This window comes from Lissotriton helveticus, chromosome 11 (assembly GCF_964261635.1).
Source record: "Lissotriton helveticus chromosome 11, aLisHel1.1, whole genome shotgun sequence".
In the NCBI taxonomy this organism is placed as follows: Eukaryota; Metazoa; Chordata; class Amphibia; order Caudata; family Salamandridae; genus Lissotriton; species Lissotriton helveticus.
In genome coordinates, this window is record NC_136072.1 from 1099104972 (window position 1) to 1099129504 (window position 24533).

At 48.9% G+C, this 24533-nt stretch overlaps 1 protein-coding gene across 1 annotated transcript in view; it reads right to left on the reverse strand.

The window, feature by feature from the left end:
• Positions 1-1305: 1305 nt before the first annotated feature.
• Positions 1306-24533, reverse strand: part of LRRC75B (leucine rich repeat containing 75B) — a 204650-nt gene continuing 181422 nt past the window's right edge. The window contains exons 2-4 of the mRNA XM_078667772.1: positions 19311-19439; positions 9083-9195; positions 1306-1857 (exon numbers count right to left, since the gene is read on the reverse strand). Of these exons, the coding sequence (XP_078523898.1) occupies positions 1311-1857; positions 9083-9195; positions 19311-19439 (789 nt within the window). The 3' untranslated portion in view covers positions 1306-1310. The remainder of the gene's footprint in view (positions 1858-9082; positions 9196-19310; positions 19440-24533) is intronic.

Below are 24533 nucleotides of genomic sequence, written 5' to 3' on the forward strand. Positions count from 1 at the left end.
TTCTATCTTCACTTGCATGCGTCAGTTCCTGCAGACTCGTCTTCAGACACGAGAATAGAGAGCTCCAGCTGTGTGGGTGGTGTGAACAGAGGCTCAGGTGTAAATAATGTGTGCGGTTTCATTAAACCCACCGACTACGACTGCAGTGACGAAGCAAGAGCGGCCTGGGCCCTAATGCAAGGAAGCGCCCCCCACATCCGCGCGTTTGGGTGTGACAAACAGTTATAACTGAATTGCAGCGGGCCCCTCAGACCCACAGGTCCCGGTGTCGCTGCACCTGATGCACTATAGATAGCCATGCCCCTGGCCCTGGCCGTCTGGGTCCTCGGATGAAAGAACAGCTCTGGGGGCCAAGCATGTCTGTAGTTGGAAAAGCAGAGGAGTAGATAAAACCTTACAATTCTGGTTTGCAATGCATGGCGCTGCAGCTGTGAGCTGGCAGGGCGCAGCCCCGGGAGCAGTGCGCGTTTCTCATGATGCGCTCCCTTGGGCAACCGCTTGCTCTGGGCTGCAGCCACCCTGCCCTCGCCGCCTCCTGACACTGCAGTTCTGGGTGGTCACGCGACTGCCCCGGCGCCCTCCGGTGAGTCCCCGATTGCCTTTTGTTCTGGAGATTAATCCGTGGCATGCCATGAAAGTGACGAGCCGAGGGGCGCAGGCATCCACGCCAGGCGTCTGCCATCGCCCCCAGGAAGGAACCAGCAGGCCGGGCACCCCCACTGGATGTTGACATCGCTCGAAGCCTTCTGACGAGTCTCTGTTTCCAGTGGGCACCGCTCGTGCCAGCGCCCGCCGGCTCCAAACAGTCGAAGCCTTGCTCCAGATGCGTCATTACGCAGTGAGTACATTGAAACAAGTTGTTTAGCAACGTCAGCTAGCGCCTGGCACCCGCCCGTCAGGACGAGGCACTCTCAGTTTGCACCTTTCCTGGGCATCAAATCCACACCCCGCATTGACACGAGTACATGAGGCGAATTTTGTATGCTTTGTGGTCAATAAAAGCAGAATTGTACCACGGGGCATCCTGCGGTGGCATCCGTTGTTCTGGGGGTGGAGGCTGGTGACAGCAGGCTGAGAAACTGTAAGCAGGGCCTGGATCCTCGTTTCTTACCCAGTGCCAAGGTATTTGCTCCTTTAGGGGAAGGGTCTCTAGAAATGGCAGCCCAATAAATAATTCTTCCTTCAGTGTTTGCGCCCCCTGCTGGCAGGCACTATAGAGAGTTGCTGTTTGGGGTGGTCAGCCGTCTGTCCGGGGTTTCCTCTGGAAATCTCTTTTGCAAGAGGCCAGTTCTGGGGTCGATTTCGTCTCTTCACCTGGCACAGCTGTCGAAGGGCAGGGAGAGGGCACGGTCCCGGCCCGCTTCAGGTGAGGGCAGCTGGTCGCCCTCCTCGTCTGGCAGCTGCTGGGCGCAGCGGACCGCCAGCTGCCCGTCGCCGCCGTCCGGGCTCTCGTAGATGGTGGGCAGCGTGCTCTGCTGGCACAGCCGCCGGCGCAGCCCCACCAGCAGCGGCTGCGGCATGGACGCCACGTCCACGTTGTTGCCCAGGTCCACCCAGGCCAGGCAGGGGAACCTGGCCGCGTCCTTGACGGCCTCGGTCAGGTCCCGCAGGGTGGCCCGGGTCAGGCGGTTGCCGTTGAGCGCCAGCTGTGTGAGCTTGGGCAGGGAGCCGAGGATGGGCAGCAGCAGGCCGAAGGCGTCGTCCGTCAGCTCGGTGAAGCTCAGGTCGACGGTGGCCAGGTTGCCCCCGTGGTGGTGCACGTAGTAGGCCACGCGGTGGGTGTCTCTGACCGTCAGCGGGATGCCCGACAGGTTCATGACGTCACTGCGCACCATCTTCTGCAGGCTGGCCTTCAAGCTGCGTGGGGAGGGACAGACAGACAAAGGTTAGTGGCTGAGCTTAATTTGTAAATAAACAGGGGCCGGGGCTCTGGTCACAAGGCCACTCACACTTTCACCACCCATTGCCACTGTCAGCGCTTCCAATTACACGAACAACACTATTACCAACCACCACAATCTTACAAGAAAGACAATCTGACTATTCCAGGCTCCCAGTGCTATACAAATGACTTTGGCGTCAGGTAGTGGTCATTTCAATATATAATGAATTAATAAGAAACTATTGTGCTTGGCTCTGAATTAGGCAAACAGCGCCACCATGTGGCATACTGTCAAAAGTCCTGGTGCTGACAATTAAGCGCTATTGCTGAGCCCTGTAAACCATTGGTTCAAATTAAGCACTGGTTGGTGGTGACCCTGAGATACCGGCTCAAAGCACAGTAGGAAATACCAACAATTCTGATGTTGTAGCAAGTACGAAAACTGAGCCAGGCAGTAGGTGGTCTGTAGATGGGCACGAAATGGACAAGCGATGCAGTGGATAAGTAGTGGTTAGTGCATAGGGCCAGTGCCCAGCATGACACTGTAATGTGCAGAAGAAAAATCAATTCTCTTGATAAAGGTTACTGACTACACAGCCCCCATTGAGCAATTTACTCCACAATGAAGGCACGCGCCGTGGTCATGCGCAACTTTACTGGCATTTATGTGAGGCGCGCTGATGGTCTATATAAACAAGCATTGGCAAAGGCAACAGGCCTAGCCTTGAGGAACAGACTTTTTAAAATGTATTATTATTTTTTTTTTAAACATAAGCAATATGCACAAATATATTCATATAAAAATAAAGAAGTGGCCAAGCAACCCAGTGCAACTGCTCCGGCATTGAAGGGGACTCTTTTTCAAAAGGCTGTGCACATGAGGACCAATGGGATGCCGTCACTCATAGCACAGGACAGCTAGCTGCTGAAGCCTGTTGACTCACTGCCCAATGCTGTATGCTGTAGTGGGCAGAAGCAAAATGTGAATGACAGTTGAACAGACCAATGGACGAAGTGTCTGGCAGAAAGCCCAGGTATGTTTGCCTATATGTGTGCATTTGTATTAGGATTTCTTTTGGAAAAAATATGACCAGCAGGACAGCTAATGCAGTCTCCAAACCCAAGCTAAAAATTAAAACAAATACATACAATAAAAAAGAAAGTTTCAATCTTAGCTTAAATGAACGAGAAGTAAATGCTCAGAGTCATGTGACTTATTGCAGGCAGTGCTACATCTGATGGGACTTTGACAGCCAAAGACTGGCATCTCTCCAAGACTTTGAACTCTTAGTCATTTCTAAGTCTATAAAGGCGAGTGGAGGGTATTACAGGAGCCCTTGATAGGCAGTGAGATGACAGTGGGTGAGAGCTGGATGGACTGTGGTTGAGTGGTGGGTGGTAGTGTCTAGCATGGAAGAGTGCGCCGCATGGCCAAGTCACTAGAAAGAGAGAAGAGGGTTGAGGGCAGGTTTCATCTGTACGGTACTTACAACAGAGCTTCGACTCAGTTTCTGTTCATCATTTTAATCAGCCTCTCAGTGCAGTGTACAACCTTTAGAGCAAAGCCTCTTGGTGCACCGTCTCTTTACTTGTGGCCTCTAGGCGCTTTTAGTGCACAACCTCCCAGTGAGTCCGTCTAAAGCCTCTGGCTGTATAAACCTACTTTAGAGTTACCACTTCTTAGTGAGTCAGTCCCGGAACATTTGCAGCCTGACTACAAGTCTGTCGGTGTATTGTGACCCGTGCGTAAACCCCTATTTACGCACAGGTTGGAATTACAACTTGGAAGTTATTTAACACATCCCATAATTATCGGATACGTTAAATATCTCATTCTACTTTAAATTTCTGGAAGGTAAAGTATTTACCATATCATGTGGATTTTGGTGTGTTAAAACATCAAAATCTGCATGTTATTCCCCACAAACTTGTAATACGTGCCCCCATGATATCGTTATTCCTCAGCTGTAATAAATAGCACCTTGTTGTATATTCTTACTTGGTTCAATATGGCTACTTGGTGTCTGTAGTCCTTTCTTAGTGTTTCTATCTTCTAACCTAGAAGTGTGTTCTATCTGGTGTGGGAAGATTCCAGCCTTGGCAGTGGTCTGGTCAGCTGTGAGTTTTACTGCTCTGCTGTCTAACTTAATAAATATATCTTAATAACCTGAAGACGTGTCCTGCTGCCTGCCTAATCTATTTACAACCCACCTACTCTTATAATCTGTGCTCAAGGCGGACTACATCCTCTTAGTTTAAAGCATGTTAGAAGCATCACTGGAATTATTCATCTCTGCAGCTTTTTTCTGCATAAATAGCACGTTGACCTGCTTGTCATATAATTCACCATTTGCAGGATATTTTGCAGATTTAGCTGTATGTGATCAAAAGTTATTAAATGCACTGCACTCTTAAGTGCCAAGGTGCATCTGACACTTGCAAATGTTAACTGTTCCCTTTCATCTCTTGATTGTGTTATCATGGCATTTAAAGAGGTGCCAGTTTTGCCCAGGGAGGCTTACTGTCAACAACTAAAGGAAGGAGGGAAGGATTTTGTTTGCTGCAGAAAACCATAACTAAATAACAAAATATTTAGTGCAAGTCCACATAAGATGGGAAGAATAATTGATGTTTGACAGAAACATGTGTTGCTTCACTATTCCTGTGTTCGTGTAAATGCCATGTTTATAAACAAATTCAGAAAAGGGGGTGGTGATGGACAGAGCATCTGAATTAAACAGAACACTCATACCCAGTCCAAAGATCAGGGCTTGATCCATCACCGTTTTTTAGCTCACTGCACCATCCCAGTTCAGAACCTGGCTACATGCAAATTAGTCTGTCCCTGGCCCAGTGCATCATGGGAACAGGGCAGACCAAACTACCAAGCCAATTCTTTACTGGAAAGGAAACAAGCTTCCGGGGACCGGTTTCTGGCATTGCAGCCGTCTTCGGCCCAGCTTGCTTGAATCCTGATGGTGCAGTGAGCAAGGGACTCATGTCTGAGCATACCCTGCCACTCCTATAGTGGCCAAAACGATTCAGAAAAGGGGGTGGTGATGGACAGAGCATCTGAATTAAACAGAACACTCATACCCAGTCCAAAGATCAGGGCTTGATCCATCACTGTTTTTTAGCTCACTGCACCATCCCAGTTCAGAACCTGGCTACATGCAAATTAGTCTGTCCCTGGCCCAGTGCATCATGGGAACAGGGCAGACCAAACTACCAAGCCAATTCTTTACTGGAAAGGAAACAAGCTTCCGGGGACCGGTTTCTGGCATTGCAGCCGTCTTTCCCATGATGCACTGGGCCAGGGACCGACTAATTTGCATGTAGCCAGGTTCTGAACTGGGATGGTGCAGTGAGCTAAAAAACGGTGATGGATCAAGCCCTGATCTGTTGACTGGGTAGGAGTGTTCTGATTAACTCAGATACTCTGTCCATCACCACCCCCCTTTTTGAATCGTTATGTTTATAAACAGACCTGTGCTGACAGCAGAAGGTACTTGACAAACACTGTTCTCGAAGCAGCAGTTAGACTACGAGGCTGCTCAGAGTTTGGGAGAATGAACATAATAAGTATGAATTTCACAATACTGCCTGGAGGGATGTTTCCTTAATGTAGATCGGTGCTTTCCCTGACATTTTGATGTGAATGTTACAAGAAGTATGCACAGGTGGGCTTGTTTGCTGCAAAACTGTACATGTATTACACAAATTATATTACTCTGGGAGGTCAGAGAAAATTGTTAAAAAATGCAATTCCCCTGCCGCCATAAAAGAACAAGCATTGGCAAAGCTACTACTCCTGGCTTGGCTCACTTTTAATGTTTTATGTATTGATTAATGCCAAACATATGAAATAGACATTTAAAATGTAATAGTAATAAGTAGTAAAAATGCCACTTTATAAAGGTGCTGTATAGTGCGCATGTTTGCATTGAAGAGGACTACTTTCCAGGCGGATGTTCACATGTGCAGAAGCTGATAAAAGCAGCCACTCCCAGTGCGGAGATCCAGTGGTTTAGGTGGGCTGACCCACTGCCCCAGGCTGTGATGCCCATGCTTCCATTCCATACCCCATCCCTTCTGCAGCTTCTTGCTCCTATTACCCCTGCTCCACATGATGTCCATGCTTCCATTCTTTACCCTGATCCACCCTTCTACTGCTCCTGCTCTCTGTGCTGCTCTTCTCCAAGGGATGCCCATACTTCATTTCTTACCCTGTTCCCTGCTTCTGCTGCCCCTGTGCAACCCTGGCTCCATATAAGGCCCATACTTCCATTCCTTCCCTGCCCCCTGCTCTCTGTACTACCTCTGCTCCATGTGAAGACCATGCTTCCATTCCTTTCCTTGTCCCCGCTTCTGCTTCCATTCCTTACCGTTCTTTGCTTCTGCTGCCCCTGCTCCATGTAATCCCATGCTTCCATTCCTTCCCTGCCGTCTGTGCTACCTCTGCTCTATGTGATGCCCATGCTTCCATTCCTTACCCTGCCCCCTGTTTCTGATGTCCCTGCTCTCTGTACTGCCCCTTCTCCATGTAATGTCAATGCTTCCATTCCTTCCCTGCCCCTGCTGTCTGTGCTGCCTCTGCTCCATGTGTTGTCCATGCTTCCATTTCGTACCCTATTCCTTGCTTCTGCTGCCCCTTCGCTCTGTGCTGTCCCTGCACCATTATAATGCCTATGCTTCCACCCCTTACCCTATGCGCTGCTTCTGCTGACCCTGTGCTCCGTGCTGCCCCTGCTCCCTATAAGGCCCATGCTTACATTCCTTACCCTGCCCCCTGCTCTCTGTGCTACCTCTGCTCCATGTGATGCCCATGCTTCCATTCTTTAACCTGTTCATTGCTTCTGGTGTGCCTGATCTCGGTGCCGCCCCTGCTCCAGGTGATCCCATGCTTCCATTCCTTGCCCTGTCCTTTCTGGAGCTTCTTATCACCCCAGCTCCACACAAGGCCCATGCTGCCATTCTTTACCCTGCCCCCTGCTCTCTGTGCTACCCCTGCTCCATGTGATGCCCATGCTTCCATTCTTTACTCTGCCCCCTGCTTCTGATGTACCTGCTCTCTGCACTGCCCCTGCTCCATGTAATGTCCATGCTTGCATTCCTTACCCTGCTCTCTGTGCTACCCCTCCTCCATGTGATGACCATGCTTCCATTCCTTTCCTTGTCCCCGCTTCTGCTTCCTCAGCTCCATGTGATCCCATGCTTCCATTCCTTACCGTCTTTGCTTCTGCTGCCCCTGCTCCATGTAAGGCCCCTGCTTCCATTCCTTACCCTGTTCCCTGCTTCTGCTGCCTCTGTGCTCTGTGCTGTCCCTGCTCCATTATAAGGCCCATGCTTCCATTCCTTACCCTGCCCCCTGCGCTACCCCTGCTCCATGTGATGGCCATGCTTCCATTCTTTACCCCTCTTCTTTGCTTCTGATGTGCCCGATCTCGGTGCTGCCCCTGCTCCAGGTGATCCCATGCTTCCATTCCTTACCCCGTCCCTGCTGCAGCTTCTTTCTCCTATTACCTCAGCTCTATGCAAGGCCCATGCTTCCGTTCTTTACCCTGCCTCCTGCTTCTGATGTCCCTGCTTTCTGCACTGCCCCTGCTCCATGTAATGTCCATGCTTCCATTCCTTACCCTGCCCCCTGCTCTCTGTGCTACCCCTCTTCCATGTGACGACCATGCTTCCATTCCTTTCCTTGTTCCCATTTCGGCTTCCTCAGCTCCATGTGATCTAATGTTTCTATTCCTTACAGTTCTTTGCTTCTGCTGCCCCTGCTCCATTTAAGGCCCATGCTTCCATTCCTTACCGTTCTTTGCTTCTGCTGCCCCTGCTCCATTTAAGGCCCATGCTTCCATTCCTTACCGTTCTTTGCTTCTGCTGCCCCTGCTCCATTTAAGGCCCATGCTTCCATTCCTTACCGTTCTTTGCTTCTGCTGCCCCTGCTCCATTTAAGGCCCATGCTTCCATTCCTTACCGTTCTTTGCTTCTGCTGCCCCTGCTCCATTTAAGGCCCATGCTTCCATTCCTTACCGTTCTTTGCTTCTGCTGCCCCAGCTCCATGTAAGGCCCATGCTTCCATTCCTTACCCTGATCCCTGCTTCTGCTGTCCATGCTCTCTGTGCTGCCTCTGCTCCAATGCATGCCCACACTTCCATTCCTTACCCCATTCGGTCTACAGCTTCTTGCCTCTGCTGCCCCAGCTCCATGTAAGGCCCATGCTTCTATTCCTTACCCTGCCCCCTGCTCTGTTGCTCCGGCCTACTTGCTGCCCCTTCTTCCGTGCCGCAGAACATTCGCCTGATTCCTCTTGCCCCCTATGCTGTCTCTTGCCTTCAGCTAGTCTTAAACCTTTACCCAAGAAGACTTCTCATGACCTCAATGAAGTGCCCAAGCCTGGTTCCCCTTCCTGGTTGGAGAGGAACCTGCCCCAGCTGGACCACCTCTGGGACACACTGTGGCATGTGCACCTTCTCCTGATACCATTGCTGCCCACTGTATCCGTGACTTCCTCTTTGACAGCTATGAGCTTTGCTATACCTGGGACTTCCTCTTTGTCACGCGGATGCAGACCAGTGCTGGCATTACCTGCAGGGCGCACAGGTGCTTGCAATAACTGGGACCTCCTTGTGGGTCCATCATTGCGACCATGCCTGGTACTTCTTAATGGGCACCTATGCTCTTACTGTACTGTGGACTTTACCAAGGCCTGTGGGTGCTTAGCATGCCTGGCAAACCCTCCATGACTAACCATGGTAACCATACCCCCTGGCACACCCTCCTGGACTCACCAACACTTGCCATGCCAGAGACTTCCTCAAGGGTACACAAGTGCTCACCCTACCTGGTACTTTCACTGAGAATACAGGCGAAGACCATGCACTGGTCATGTGAGTGCTTACCATGTCCTGCACACCTTCTGGGACTCACCGATGCATGTCAAGCCAGAGACCCCTCAAGGGCACATGAGTGCTGACCGGGTCTGGGACTCCCGCTAGACCTATCCTTGCTTACCATACCTGGCACACCCTCCATGACTCACCAACACTTGCCACGCCCTGCATGTCTTCCAGGACTCACTGATGGTTGCCTTGCCAGAGACCTCTCAAGGGTACACAAGTGTCAGCCCTCCCTGAATTTTCACCAGACAACAAAGTAACAACCATGCCATAACCTGGTTATGAGAATATGCATGCTTACCATGCCTGTGACTTCCGCCTGGGCACACTGTGCCTGTGCCACTTGGAGTGGGGGGTCAGGTGGTAGATGAGCTGCCTGCAGATCCGGTCGGTGGTCTTCAGGGGGTCGCAGTCCTGGAAAAAGAGGTGGAATACCCAGAACTTAACCACAAACCAAACGTATGTGTACAGTTAGCAGCCAGACTGGAGCTATGATGACAAGCGCTGTATGTACACAGGGATGGCATGAATCCATGGTAACAGGATGTAGGTGCACGTAGTGCCAGCAATGCCCTGGCAATAGGCCCTGTGTTTGCAAGTAGTCATGGAAAGAGGCTCTGTAGAGATAGGGTTAGCATAGTAATGATAAAAGACCTGGGGCCGGATTACGGTGTGGGCGCATTTTCCTGGTTAGCTCTGGCACACCTTTCAAAAAGGGAGCCCAGCACTAACCAGGAAAATGCGCCACATTTTAGTGAATGCGCTGCCACAATGGCAGCCGCAAACTCGCGCTGCCCTGGGGGCAGTGCATTCAGGTGAAAAATTGTGCTGCTGCTTTGAAGACGCTCCGTGTTTCACAGTGCAGGTGGCAACCCGCGTGCACTTTGAAGGGGGATTGGAGATCTCCTTGCAGGCGGGTGCAGTGAGTAAGCCCTCCAGAGGGATGCTTTCAGGGGGCACAAAGGTAGTGCGCCACCTGACAGCTTCTTCTCCTCTGTGCCTACGCCTGTAATACAGCACGGGCGCAGAGGCAAAGGGATTCCCTCATTTGCATGAGGCTACGCCCCATGCAAATGAGGAAACTCCCTCTGATGATAGGGCTGGTGCTCTATGTGTGCCAACGTGATCGGTATTACAGAAGGGGATGCACAAGCGTTTGCAGCCCCTTCTGTAATACCAAAGTGACCCAGGGGTGCAGCAAAGTGGGCGCAAGCGCCCACTCCGCCCACAGGGCTCTCCGGTAATACGGGCCCAGATATGTAGAGATGTCAGATGACACCATGCTACCGAGACAACTACGTTCAAATCTGTGACTTACCTTTAATAAATTGATGTCACCTAGTAGTACAGTCTAGCTGATTTAATTTAACAGATCCAAGTGTACGTCTCCCAGCATGCATCGGATTGTTAATTGAAAGTCCAGGGCACACTGACATTCACAGACACATACTCATATACTCTGAAAATAACATGGCCTCACAGACAAACGCTGTAACCTTGTGACTGTTTTTCTTATTATTATTTCTTCTGTTTTTCATATGAGGCAGTGAGAGTGCAGCAGTATGGAAGCTAGATTTTGGATTTGTTGAGCCATAGGCCTGAGGGGGCTTGGTGTTGAGGTGGGCAAGATAAGCACGACTCACAACAAATATCTACCTTTGACCTCACAGGGAGTGGCTCCAATTTAGAGCCATGACAATCCCCCCAGGTGGTATGTTATCATTACCTTAAATTATGTTATAGAACATGTCATAAGTGATGTAATATGTGAGGTCATAAACAGTGCATGGCGGGGTGCATGTTATAGTTAGATCTGCTAACTATAAACAGTGAATGTATGTTTTTTTTTGTTTAAAATGTTAATGTTGTCACTGACATATTCACCTAACTATAAGGTCACTTTAACCTTTGTTTTTTTCAGCGAATTTCCAAATAAAAAACAAAAAACAAAAGCAGTTCTTTTTATCATGCCTAACTATAGCATTACTATAACCTTTGTTTTTTTCAGCGGATTTCTACAGTTTTTTTACCTTAAGGTAACATTTTATCACCTTTCGTAAAAACAATTCCCCCATGCACGATCTTCGGCTGTGTGCCACGGGGGTTGACGCAGAGTCTGGCGTGCAGCTACACCCTGTGGCGAACCCCCGCAGGCAGCACAAATCCTATGCTGTGCACAGGCAAAGGCCGTGTGCAGCGGGGGTTTGGCCACAGGGCTTGGCCTGCCGCCAGGCCCTGTGGCAAAACCCCCAGCTGGCAGCCAACCCCACACAGACATGGCATGTGCGGCTTAGGGTTGGCGTTTGGGCGGCCCTGGGCACCCCATTCCCCAAGGCCACAACATATATGTTAAGAGGATGGGGGATGCATCCCTCTCCCTGAGTCTTCAAAAGCCCCAGGGACCCCATCCCCTGGAGCCAAATATAATTGTAAAGGGGAGAGAGCCCATTCCTAAGACTTCTTAGGCCCCGGGGACCCCATCCCCAGAGGTTGTCTGTTTTTTAACTCCCTGAGCCTATTTTGGCCCTGGGGACCCCATCCCCTGGGACCTCCAGTAATAATAGGTGGGTGCCCACCCAGGGAAACCACCAAGCACCATGTTAGAGGCAGAAGGGGGAGTCACAGGGCCTCCGCGACCCCAACCAGCTACTGCATGGTGCAGGAGCCAGCATTGTTTCATCCTGGAGGGAGCAGCTGCTTTTTGTATGCTCACTCCGAGTGGGAGCAATATGTAATTTGTTTCCATCCCCCAAGAGTGCTGAGACATTCTTGACCAATTAATTAAAGAGTAGTCAATATCAACAAGAGAGGGAGGGCATGAGTAGGCACTCCTATACCCCAATCAAATCTATATAAACAACAAAGGAGTGACTGTGATAAAAGTGCTAGCAAAAATGAACTAGTGAGGCATGATGTTATTCCGCTATGTGCTGCACATGCGATCAATGCTCACACACGTGCATGCACACAGCGAAAGTCTCTCTGTCTCCCTATGCACGCCCCTTTGGGTCCTCCTCTAGGGAAGAAACCTGGTGGGCTTACTGGTCACCCAGTGTCAAAAGGAGGGAAATAACCTTACTTATTAGAAGGACCCTCACTCACCACTAGTTGGTGACATGCTTCATCATTGGGTCCCCGCTGGGGTGACCGAATGTCTCCCCAGCGTGATACGACGCCTGGTTACAGCGGAGCAGGATGTGGTGAGTGCAACAGTGCCCAAATTAGGAGGTGACTAAACGTGAATGTGTAAGTGTATTAAAAAATGCAAAGGTAGTGCCGGAAGACAGCAGCCGAGAGCAGGTACACTGAGGGGAGCCACGGATGCCAAAACAAACACCGCATGCAGAAGCCCCACGCTGTCTTTACCGAAGGAGCGCGACTATGCCTCTAAGGAATTTTTTTTTGTATCCCTACTGAAATTGTAGTGGGTTACTTACGGAAACCATCCGGTTATTCCACACTGTATATATTTTTCACACTTAGAGCCTCTCGGGAGGGTACGCCTTAGTGTGCGCACACCACCGGAGGACTTTTGCGTAGGTCCTGAAGAATGCTGAGCTAATTGCAAATTGACAGCAGAAACATGTTGACCAACTTTTGATCTTAATTAGGACTTCGGTTCCTTAACTTAGAACCTGGGGAGTCCGCCCACTTTGTTTTTATTAAATGCAGGATGGCCATTATTAAAGAATTTTGTAAAGGCACTACCTTTGCATTTTTTAATACACTTACACATTCACGTTTAGTCACCTCCTAATTTGGGCACTGTTGCACTCACCACATCCTGCTCCGCTGTAACCAGGCGTCGTAGCACGCTGGGGAGACATTCGGTCACCCCAGCGAGGACCCAATGATGAAGCATGTCACCAACTAGTGGTGAGTGAGGGTCCTTCTAATAAGTAAGGTTATTTCCCTCCTTTTGACACTGGGTGACCAGTAAGCCCACCAGGTTTCTTCCCTAGAGGAGGACCCAAAGGGGCGGGCATAGGGAGACAGAGAGACTTTCGCTGTGTGCATGCACGTGTGTGAGCATTGATCGCATGTGCAGCACATAGCGGAATAACATCATGCCTCACTAGTTCATTTTTGCTAGCACTTTTATCACAGTCAATTAATTAAAGAGGCAGTTTTACCTAACTCCCCCTGCTCCATTAGGGGTCTACAGATTGCAAAAGCCCATAAAGTTTCCACTCAGAAACCCCCCTGAGGTACCTTACCCTTCCCCATCCAATTATGTCAAGGAATGTCAAGGATTAACCCTGGAACCTCCTGAGGCACAGCCGGGAGTAGACTGCATTAGCGCATTTCACTGCTTTTAAACCTTAAAATTTTCGTTTTTTTAAACCTATCACCTCCCCAACCTGACACACGATTACAGTGTGCAGGCACCTTTCTGGGTGGAAAACGAGCGCTGGAAAGGGTAGAATTGGCAATCCTAGTCACCCGCCATTGCCCACGCCGAGTTTGGGACACGCCCACCTCGAGGCCACGCCCCCTGCATAGCTCTACAAAAGCGCGCTGAATCACTAGCGCGATAGATTAACCCTGGAACCTCCTGAGGCACAGCCGGGAGTAGACTGCATTAGCGCATTTCACTGCTTTTAAACCTTAAAATTTTCGTTTTTTTAAACCACTCACCTCCCCAACCTGACACACGATTACAGTGTGCAGGCACCTTTCTGGGTGGAAAACGAGCGCTGGAAAGGGCAGAATTGGCAATCCTAGTCACCCGCCATTGCCCACGCCGAGTTTGGGACACGCCCACCTCGAGGCCACGCCCCCTGCATAGCTCTACAAAAGCGCGCTGAATCACTAGCGCGATAGATTAACCCTGGAACCTCCTGAGGCACAGCCGGGAGTAGACTGCATTAGCGCATTTCACTGCTTTTAAACCTTAAAATTTTCGTTTTTTTAAACCACTCACCTCCCCAACCTGACACACGATTACAGTGTGCAGGCACCTTTCTTGGTGGAAAACGAGCGCTGGAAAGGGTAGAATTGGCAATCCTAGTCACCCGCCATTGCCCACGCCGAGTTTGGGACACGCCCACCTCGAGGCCACGCCCCGTGTACTCACCTCTTCACTATAAACATGTGCTTCTACCGGAAGCGCAGCGGACGAGCGCAGCGGGCGCGACGATTGCGCGCCGAAGGTGCGCATAAGGCAAGCTCGTCTGCGCTCGTCCGCGCCGAGCCCGTGCCTAGGGCCATAACCCCTGCATTACAGATACCAGAGCTCAGGCACTATAGTGCGGAAACCCTGTATAGCCTTAGACCCCCTGTCACCGCTTGTACGCAACATCCCTACTGCGTTGATCTTCTACCACAAGCCTGTCCTAAATGTAAGTGCTCCCTCAAACCTAAACTCGCCGTCGATTTCACCCATGACTTCCATATGTTCCTACTGAACTGTCGTTCTTTGCCGAAACATACGGCTGAAATTGCACTCTTGATAGAGGAGCATATGCCAGACATACTGTTCCTGACAGAAACCTGGCTTACCTCGGAGTCCGACCCCGCCTTAGTCGTCGCCCTCCCTCCAGGCTTTCAAATCACGCGGCAAGATCGACCGAAAGGCAGGGGAGGAGGTCTAGCCATTATTTACAAGGAACGGTTTCAATGTCGTGTCACCTCTGAAACCATCCCAGACTGTGAGAGCCTCTCCTTTGACATCGATCTCTCTCCTAACAGCTGCTTTTCAGGCACTCTTATTTACCGCCCGCCGGGCCCGTCTAAGCAGTTCCATGAGTGCCTACCTACGAGCCTGGCAGAATGGGCTAGCACCTCGTCTAATTTTACCCTGTTAGGTGATTTTAATCTTCATTTTGATTCCTCTGCAGACCACATAGCCACTACCCTGGTTGACGACTTGGCAGCCCTGCAACTCACCCAGCATGTGAAGACCCCTACACATGTCAAGGGCCACCTGCTAGACCCGATTTTTAGCAATTGTATTGACCTTGTAGCCGGCCCACCAATTCCACTGCCGTGGACAGACCACTCACTGGTCCCCTTCGAGTGGACCTCACTCAAGCCCCCCCCGACTGGACCCACCACAAGGGTCATGCGAGCTTGGTCTCGCCTCGCAATTGATGACTGGTCCATCAAACTTGCCAGCAGCCACCCTCCTTATAATGAAGACCCTAGCGTAGCCTACCAAAGGTACGCAGACTGGATTTCTCAAACTCTGGATGTCATATTACCAAAAAAGAAAGTCACGCTAAAACGCTCTCACAAAACTGCTCCCTGGTATACTGAAACTCTCAGGGAGATGAAGCGTCAGTGCAGAAAATCGGAAAGACGCTGACGCCTGGACTACTCGACGGAGAATAAAACCCTCTACCGAGAGTCACTTAGCAATTATAAAACAGAAGTTAAAATTGCTCAGGCTGCCTACTACTCAAACAAGATTTTGAGTGCTAAATCAAAGCCTAAAGAAATTTTTCAAGTTGTAAAACAATTATCAAAATCCCCACCCGATTTACCTATCACTAAATCTTCCACCCATTGTAATAACATTGCTGAGTTCTTTCATCAAAAAGTGAATAAAATCTACTCAGCTTTCCCCCCTAGGAGCATCACTCTTTCAGCCCAACCCAATGAAACCTTAATCTCTTTTCCACCACAATCGCCATCCACCTTGACCCATTTCCCCTCTCTAGACCTTGCAACCCTTGAATCCATAGCCCGAAAAGTCAAGTCCGGATCCCCTGACGACCCAGCCCCTCCAGACATCATCATGGCGGCCTCACAATTCATTCTGCCGACCATTAGAGATGTCTTAAATGCATCTATCACCACCGGCACTGTCCCGTCCGCTTGGAAGCAGGCCATGGTCAGATCGTTATTGAAGAAATCCAATCTGGATCCGACATACCTTGGTAATTACCGTCCAATCTCCCTGCTCCCATGGGTGAGTAAGCTTCTAAAAAAATTTATAAATCTCCAACTGGTAAACTTTCTAGAGGAACAACAATTATTAGACCCCACCCAGACGGGCTTTAGACCTAAACATGGGACTGAGACCGCCCTTCTTATGGTCACAGAGGAGTCCAGAAAGATCCTGGACCAAGGAGGATCAGTGGCAGTGATCCTCCTTGACCTCAGTGCGGCGTTTGACACGGTCAGCCATGACATCTTGCTGCACCGTATATCCAACGCCGGGATCAGGGACAAAGCCTGGCTGTGGTTCAAATCCTTCTTAGAGGATAGATACTTCCGAGTTTTTGAGGGTGAGTCTATGTCCACCCGTAGACCTTTAAAGTGCGGGGTTCCTCAGGGCTCCTCTTTGAGTCCCGCATTGTTCAACATATACATGAGGCCACTGGCTGAGGTCGTCCGCCCTTTTGGGATTAAGATCATCTCCTATGCGGACGACACGCAGCTGGTGGTCTCACTGGCGCAGGAGGCCAATACGCCTGCGTCAGGCGGTCTCAAAGAATGCCTAGAGAAGGTCAAGGGCTGGATGTCCTCCTCATTTCTCAAATTGAACGGGGACAAAACGGAGCTGATGCTCCTAGGTTCCCCAGATCCCTACTTCCCTAACACCTTGTGGCCCCCCTGTCTCGGCCTTCCTCCAACCCCTAAAAACAACATCAAGAGCCTTGGGGTTTGCTTGGATAGATCCTTATCATTCAGTACTCAGGCCACAAAACTCTCAGCCGCCTGTTTTGGACTCATGAGAATGTTAAATAAGATCTTCCCTCTCCTTCCCATGGAGGCAAAACAGGTGGCTGTACAGGGCCTAATACAATCACGCCTGGACTTTAACAACGTGCTCTATCTCGGTGCCCCAGAATATACCATACGCAGACTCCAGATAGTGCAGAATTGCGCAGCACGCCTGCTGCTCAAGATCCCGCGCAGACAATCGGTGAGGGCCGGGCTGGTTAGCCTTCATTGGCTACCAGTGCGTCAGAGGATTCTGTTTAAGGCCATGTGCATTGCACATCAGGCCTTCTGGGATACGGGCCCCGGGATTGCCCGGGACCTAATTACTCACTACCTCCCCAGCAGAAACCTCCGCTCCAGCCAGACTTTCTTGGCCACGACACCAAGAATAAAAAGATCTAGATCTGGCGGCAGGACGTTTGCCTACAACGCATCCTTGGCATGGAACAATCTCCCCCTGCACCTGAGAGCCAATTGCAATCTCCCCACCTTCCGTAAACAGCTGAAAACTTTTCTTTTTAATCTGCCCCGCTAATCCCAGCTAGCCTCCCTCGCAGGTTCTTGGTTATTCTAGCGCTTGGACGCCTTCGGGCAGCAATTCGCGCTTTATAAATCCACATCCATTCCATTCCATTCCACTTAAGCCGGAAGAAGCGAGGTTAAAGAGAACAATCAGCTCTCTGGCTGGTCACTCATTTCACATCTTCCCAGGTCTGGCTACGGACCCGCGCATAGAGTGAAGGCCATGAGCATCCTGATCCCAGCATTCAGAGTAGCATTAGAAGAGGTGCACATTGTTCAACTGTCTAATCTTAGAGTTTGTCGGCAGGGATGAATCTTGTTTGTTTGCAAGTTTTTATTAGCACTAGGAGTGGGCGACATTTTCCGTTCCTCCGGCAGAATGGGAAGTATTTTGGTGACTCCGCGTTACTCTTGTAAGACAGGTTTCCAGCCAAATTCCACCAATTGTCGCATGGCAGAATTTTTTCTTTGTGTGCGCCAAAACGGTACATTTGTGAGCACAAGGAGAGGAGTTGGCCAAGCGGCTAGGACGGTCCACCTCGAATCTGGGGAACTGCGTTCAAGTCTTGGCAATGACGCTGAACATCCTGTGATTCTGGGCAAATCACTTAATCTCCCCGTGTTTAACAAAAATGAATGTGTCCTCATGTAATGCAGCTGGTGCTATGTGAAGCGCTCTGATACCGGATTCAGGCCCAGTTTGCGCTATATAAAACTCTGTAAAAAAAAAAAAAGCTACATTTGGCTTCCACTATCGCGATTTTCAGTCGCTAGGAGCCCATCCGGCGGGATTTTTCTAACACAACGGTCACAGCCTGTCACGACCATTCACGGACAGAGGGCTACCGCCGAAGCACAAAATCTGAATAAAAAGTATTTACTGATTTATAAGAAACATCTTTTAGTGCAGGGCCAATAGGATGACCCTACAGCCCATTTTCCCAACTGTGGGTAGCTGCAGGAGGTTTATTATTCTAACAGTGCAGCTTCTATACTGGAAGTTGTGTGTATCATTGGTATTTGAGTTTTTCATTTACAGTATGCATGTGGACCAGCAGCACTAAAGCACCTGACAATGAATGTTACAAAAAACAGACTGCTTTCTATTCTGTAGCTCTTGTATACAAACAACCATTGGAAAACCAACAGCATGCAGCAAAAACGCCAGAACCACCGACTTTGCTAATGCTAGGTTTTTTTGCATGGGTGGCTGTGGGCTGGTATCTCTTTTTAGTACTAACTCATATGTTTTTATTTGATTATTGATGTCCTGAGCTCTGACAACACACTGGACGTGAATCTCCAAATACAATTCAGTAGTATTTTCTGCTTTACATTACAGGTGTTACAGGAAATAAGATAGCATAACATCACATGCCTGCAATCAGAAGGAAGATGTGTTAGGAGCTTCATGGAGAGGAGGCATGTCGATTATCACACAGGGCCCGATTGAGGAAGGTAAACTGAGATGAAAGTCTAACTTTATGTCTTGTGGTATTCACAAAGGACATTTATGAGTCGTAAAGTTCAATTTTTGTCTGAGTTAAACTTAAGTCAACCTTTTCGACTCGTAAATGCCCTTTGTGAGTACCGAAAGTCGTAAAGCTAGACGTTCGTCTCAGTTCACCTTTGTGAATCGGGACCTTGTCTGTACACGTGATCAAATATATTAATGTACATGTCTGGACACCCTAAGTGTTTAGTGCTAAAATAGACACAAATTCCACAACAGAACTGAAACTACAACCAGGCTTGCATGAAAAACACCACTTTTTAATCGCATCGCTGCGGCGGCTTTTCCCGCTGTACGCTGCAATTTTAACATTACCGCGTTACATGACGAGCTGAGCTCGTCATCAGCGCACGGCAGGTTACGCTGATGACGAGCTGGGCTCGTCATCAGCCTGGAAGGGGTTAAAGACACTAGGCCAGAGTCCACTGTCCCATGATAGACATGGTCCCTAACAGACAGTACATAAAAGTCATTTAGATTTATGGGCCCACATCCCAACTTATATGAGCCTCTCTTCCAGACACAGCATCATTTTGCTAAATAAAATGTTTTGCTGTATAGATCTAGCCAACTCAGTTCGTTCCTGAGTTTTGTTTTGATGCAAAGAAGGACTCAAAATAATAAAAATAATAACCCAGTATTTGTAACGCGCAAACTAATCACCGCTAGGGGTCTCAAGGCGCTGGAGGCCATCGAGGAGATTAAGCAAGCTATTGCCCAGAGTCACATGGTGCTGAGCTGAGCTGCTGCCGGTGATCGAACCATGAACCACGTGCTCGGGAGTCAGTCGCCTTGGCCGCTGCGCCACACCTCTCTCACTCACCTTTTTGGGGCACTGTAGATTCCGGGCCAGACTCATCAGCAGCTCGTGGGAGATGGGGTCCACCAGATTCAGGAAGGTGGCGTGGCGGTAGAGAATGTCCTTCAGAAGGGACCCCTCCAGGCCCAGGTCCTGCCAAAAAAAACACACAGAAGAGCAGTGAGCGAGATATGGGAACGCACGGCGCTTGGCCTAGTTCTTGAAGAACGCAAAATTGAACTGTATGGAATGCCAGCGAGGACTGGTGATCTTTCACCACGATGAAATGAAAAAACATTTATAAAGCGCATGGCTACCCGGGAGCATCCAAGCGCTAGGTCTGACACGGGGGAGGCAGAAGAACTAAGGAAACAGAAATGTCTTCAGTTGTTTACGAAAGGCAAGATGATTGGGAACCATGCCAAGATCCAATGGCAGGGAGTTCCACCGCATGAAATGGAATGATAGGGTGCACCCCACACTGAAGTGAGAGCGAAGCAATTGAACCCAACTCTGGTCACAGGACCTGAAGGGGAGGGGGCACTCCCAATGAGACTACTTTGGAAGAATGTGGCCAAACAGCATATTTTATAGCACAATGTTCATGTTTGCTACAGAGCCATGTGTTCTTAAAAGACACTTAAGTATTCCAGCACTTTCATGGTGTGCCAGGAATCCATAAACCTCCTCAGGTGCAGTGAAGGTTCACACTTGGCCACACTTACTTTTAACAATGCAACACTTATCGTTGCTTAGCTACTCCTGGCCGCGCCTATCTCCTATCATGGCGGCGGCCATTTAAAGAAGGTGGGTGCAAGGACACCTCTTGGAACTGGAGTCTTGAGTTTACCTCTACTCTCCTCAGTTATTGATCACTTTTTTAATCAACACACGCCTTTTTCTGGATTTGCTTTGCTTGTATATTGCGAGGTGCCTGGCTCACACAGGATAAGGAGCGGAACTCTCTCTATTTTCTTTTTTTTATGGTTATTTTGCACAATTACTTAACTTTTAATATTTCAATTTTCAGTTTGGTTTCAGTAGGTGCAGTGCTTAGAGAGCTAGGCATTGACACCAGGAGCTGCTGGGCTCTGTTTTCAAGTGCTTCCGGTGGCCAGACTTCCTTTTAGTAATGCAACGCTTATCGCATTTTAGTTCTCATCGCCACGCCTCACTCCTGTTGAGGCTTGGAGGCCACTTAAAAACAATGTGTTGCTGGTCTTTGAATTCATATAGTGCCTTCTACCCATGATGAGGCGTCTGCAAGCTCGTCAGTGCCTTTGTATAGAGTGGCTTAGCATGCAGTGGCGTAGAGCACAGTGTTGCAGAGTAAAGTATAGTGCTGTAAAGAGTGCTGTGGTGCAGAGTAGTTGGCACAGAGTGTAGTGGCATAGAATGCATGGGTTTTGGGAAAAGAGGTGTAGTGGCGTAGAGTGCAGTGGTTTAGAGTAGAGGGGCTTTGAGTGCAGTGTCATAGAGTACAGTGGAGCAGAGTAGAGTGAAATAGAATGGTAGATTGCAGTGATGTAGAGTGCAGTTGCGCAGCATGGCGCAGGGCCCAATGGCATAGAGTGGAAGGGCGCAGAGCGGTGGAGAGTGCAGTGGTATAGAATAGATTGTTTCAGAGTAGAGTGAAGTGTTGTAGAATGGAGTGGTGCAACGTAGAGTGCATTGGCCTAGAGTAGTGACGTAGAGTGCATTGGCTTAGAGTGCAGAGTAGAGTGGCATTGTCACGTGGACCATATGGGAATTGTTGTCTTGCCTATGTTAGCATGAGCATGTTGCTGACTGTCTGCTGCTTTGCGTATGTTGCTACATAGATTTATTTTGCTTGTGCCACACTGAAACTTTTACATAGAACATGCTGTTGTTTTCGCGCTTTGCTCGTTCACGAACAAGGTCGAACCACAATGCCCCTTGTTATTCCGTTCTGGTCAGGCCCTAGTACCTAGACAAAACATTCAAATGCAGCTGTTGTTTGGGAACACGTACATTATTCATATGAGGGTACACGGATAGGTAACACACACTTGGAGAGGGACCTTTCCAGGGAGAAGAGCATGACAGCACCTGTCTGCATTCTGCTTTTCGCTGCATTCTAGGTTAAGGTCTTAGATCTAGGTAGGTACTCGGTTTTATTGTTGTCACATACCTACTGCCACTTTATTGAAGTGTTAAATGGTAGAGAAATGCATTTGTCATTTTCTATATAATTTTACAGCAGTTTAGGGAGAACTACATAGTTTGTTTACATTTTTTAAGTAGCATGGTCATTTGTAGGCATTACCGCAGTACTCTGTAGACTTTAAATATATTAAAAGTGCAGCACCCCTCCTCGAGCCAATTTTGGCCTCGGGGACCCCATCCCCCAGGGTCTACACTAATTAGAGGTGTGCGCCCTGGTGCCCGCTCAGGCACCCACCATCCACCATGTTGGGGACTGCAGGGGGGAGACCCAGGGCCCCACTGCCCCGTCCAGCTCCCCGCATGGTGTGGAAGCTGGCACTGCTCTCGCTTGAATGGAACAGCTACCCTTAATTACTGTTTGTGCCAACACCCCTACCCCTCCCCCCAGTCCCTGGCCCAATCTGTTTTTGGGTCTTGCCTAGGCAGCGCACATGCGATGCTCTAGGAGGACCTTGAGCGATACAAAAGGGGATGATGGACGGAGCGCTTGAGCAAATCAAACATTCACCCCCAGTCAACTGATCTGGGTTTAATCCATCACTATTCTTTAGCTCACTGCGCCACCCCAGTTCAGACATGGCCATATGCAAATCAGTCTGACCCTGTGCCTCATAGGAACAGTCCAGGGAAGGCATGGCTTGGCAGTTCGGGCTGGACTGTTCCCATGAGGCACAGGGTCAGACTGATTTGCATATGGCCATGACTGAACTGGGGTGGCAGAGTGGGCTAAAGAACGGTGATGGATTAAACCCAGATCTGTTGACTGGGTGCGAGTGTTTGATTGGTTCAGATGCTCCGTCTATCACCACCCCCTTTTGTACCGCTTTGTTCGCCATAAGTTGGCTGGTTATGCTCAGACGTGAGTACCTTGCTTACTTTGCCACTGGATTCAATCAAGCCTGGCTGAAGGCGGCTGGAATGCCAGAAACCGGTCCTCGGAAGCTTGTTTCCGGTCCAGGGAAGGCATGGCTTGGCAGTTCGGGCTGGACTGTTCCCATGAGGCACAAGGTCAGACTGATTTGCATATGGCCATGTCAGAACTGGGGTGGCAGAGTGGGCTAAAGAACGGTGATGGATTAAACCCAGACCTGTTGACTGGGTGCGAGTGTTTGATTGGTTCAGATGCTCCGTCCATCACCATCCCCTTTTGTACCGCCAGGAGGGCCTTTAGCCATCGGTCTGCTCATTTTCAAGCACACACTCGTGCTTATGGTGGCATCCACCTTGTGGGAGCGAGTAGCGACGCGCGTGCTGGTTGGCCGTTGCTCACTCTCGCAAGGTGGATGGCACCACAAGCACGAGTGTGCTTGAAAACAGCTGCTGCGGGCCGCAATTTTTTTTTTGCATTGTTAGAGTTTTAGCATTCGTCATTCACAGTTCTTAAGCACAGTGCGGGACGCGCTTTTTTTTTATTCCCCCCTCACTCACTCTGTCTTTCGCTCGCACTCTGTCTCTCGCTTTCTCTCTTTCTTGTCATAACAAAAGTAACATTGAAATACAAATGTTCATTTTAAATTTTTTGATGCATTAACTTTATTTATTATTTTTTGTTGTTGTTGATAAAGTCATGATGCAATGAAGAGGCCACTTCGGACCACCATTGAAATATAACATAATCACAATCCTCATTGAACAATGTCACATTTTTATCGTGTCACAAATAACGTCGTCCTTAATATCAAGTAGACCTATTTAAAATATAAATGATAACTTAAAGTGGGGACATATTTTTCAGAAACGTCTGTATCCTTTAATGTATCTTTACTGCATGGCAGGTAAATATTTTTGTCCACTACATTTACTTTCTCTTCAGGAGTTTAGTTTTTTACATTCCAAATACGTTTGACTGGTGGTGCCAGCAAGGTTGCATTACATGCAATTTGTAAACAACATTAGAGAGTGTGTCTGGACCAGCAGACGTGCTGTCTGCAACATGGTGCTTTTTGTGCACCACGACGATTACTACGAGGCGTGCTCACTGTACACCAGCTCCTGTGACTAATTACATGGTGGCTGTGAGCCATGCTCCTGCAACCAACACTGCTGTGGTGAAAATAACTCTCCATCCCTATGCTTTCAATCCACACTGTTTATACAGAGTTTATTAGGGGTGTGCTCATTGTACAACAGCGCCTGCAACTAATTACATGCTGGTTGTGACCTGCGCTCCCACAACCAACACCATCCAAAAAAAAAAGCATTTGCATAGCCAATAGGTCTCGCCTTTGGGACCTTATAAGTGTTTAGTTATACAACATAATATCCTTGGTGCAACAATATCAACTGTTGCATGGATAAACACTTATAGGGTCCCAAAGGTGAGACCTATTGGCTATGCCAATGCTTGCTTGTTTTGTTTTTGGAAAGGCACAAGGGACAACTCCAGGCCTAGGGGGTCAGGGTATTCCCACCCTACACCCTATTTCTTTTTTGTATTTTCTAAGGACTTAGGACTGTGCCCGAGTCTTAAGTTAAAGTCCTAAAAGGGCTGCCACCAATTCCTGGTTGATGTGGTGCCACCCAATCAGATTGTATCTGGCAAACTAAAATGTTTCACCATCTGAATATTCCCTTAGGAATATAGCGATTTTAAGAGTTCTGGTGGGAAGTCATTAACCCCTTTCCCAACCTTGTCTCCTCCTATGACCCGGATATTAACAGTGGATACTGTCTGAATCATATGACTGCAGCAATGTGTTGCCACTTACCACCTACTGGATACCTTCTCCCTAGGATTGTGAAGTTTGTGAGCCCCCTCCTTTTTTAGTGCTCGATTACTGTATGATCCTGTGCCAATTGGATGGCCTCCTGCTTCAGGAGTTATTTGTGCAGACAATGCCCTGATGAAGGTTGCTAACATCTATGGCCCACTACCGAAACACACGTCTGCATCTTTCTGTTAGTTTGAATTAATATCCCACAATGTCATCAACATCTACACATTGAGCATGTATTTCTTTGTATTGTGATATGTTTTATTGTTTGTAATGTAAATATTGTTGTGTCCAATTTTTCATATTGTTTTTCTGATTATTGTGATTGTTGTTAATTGTGTTTTAT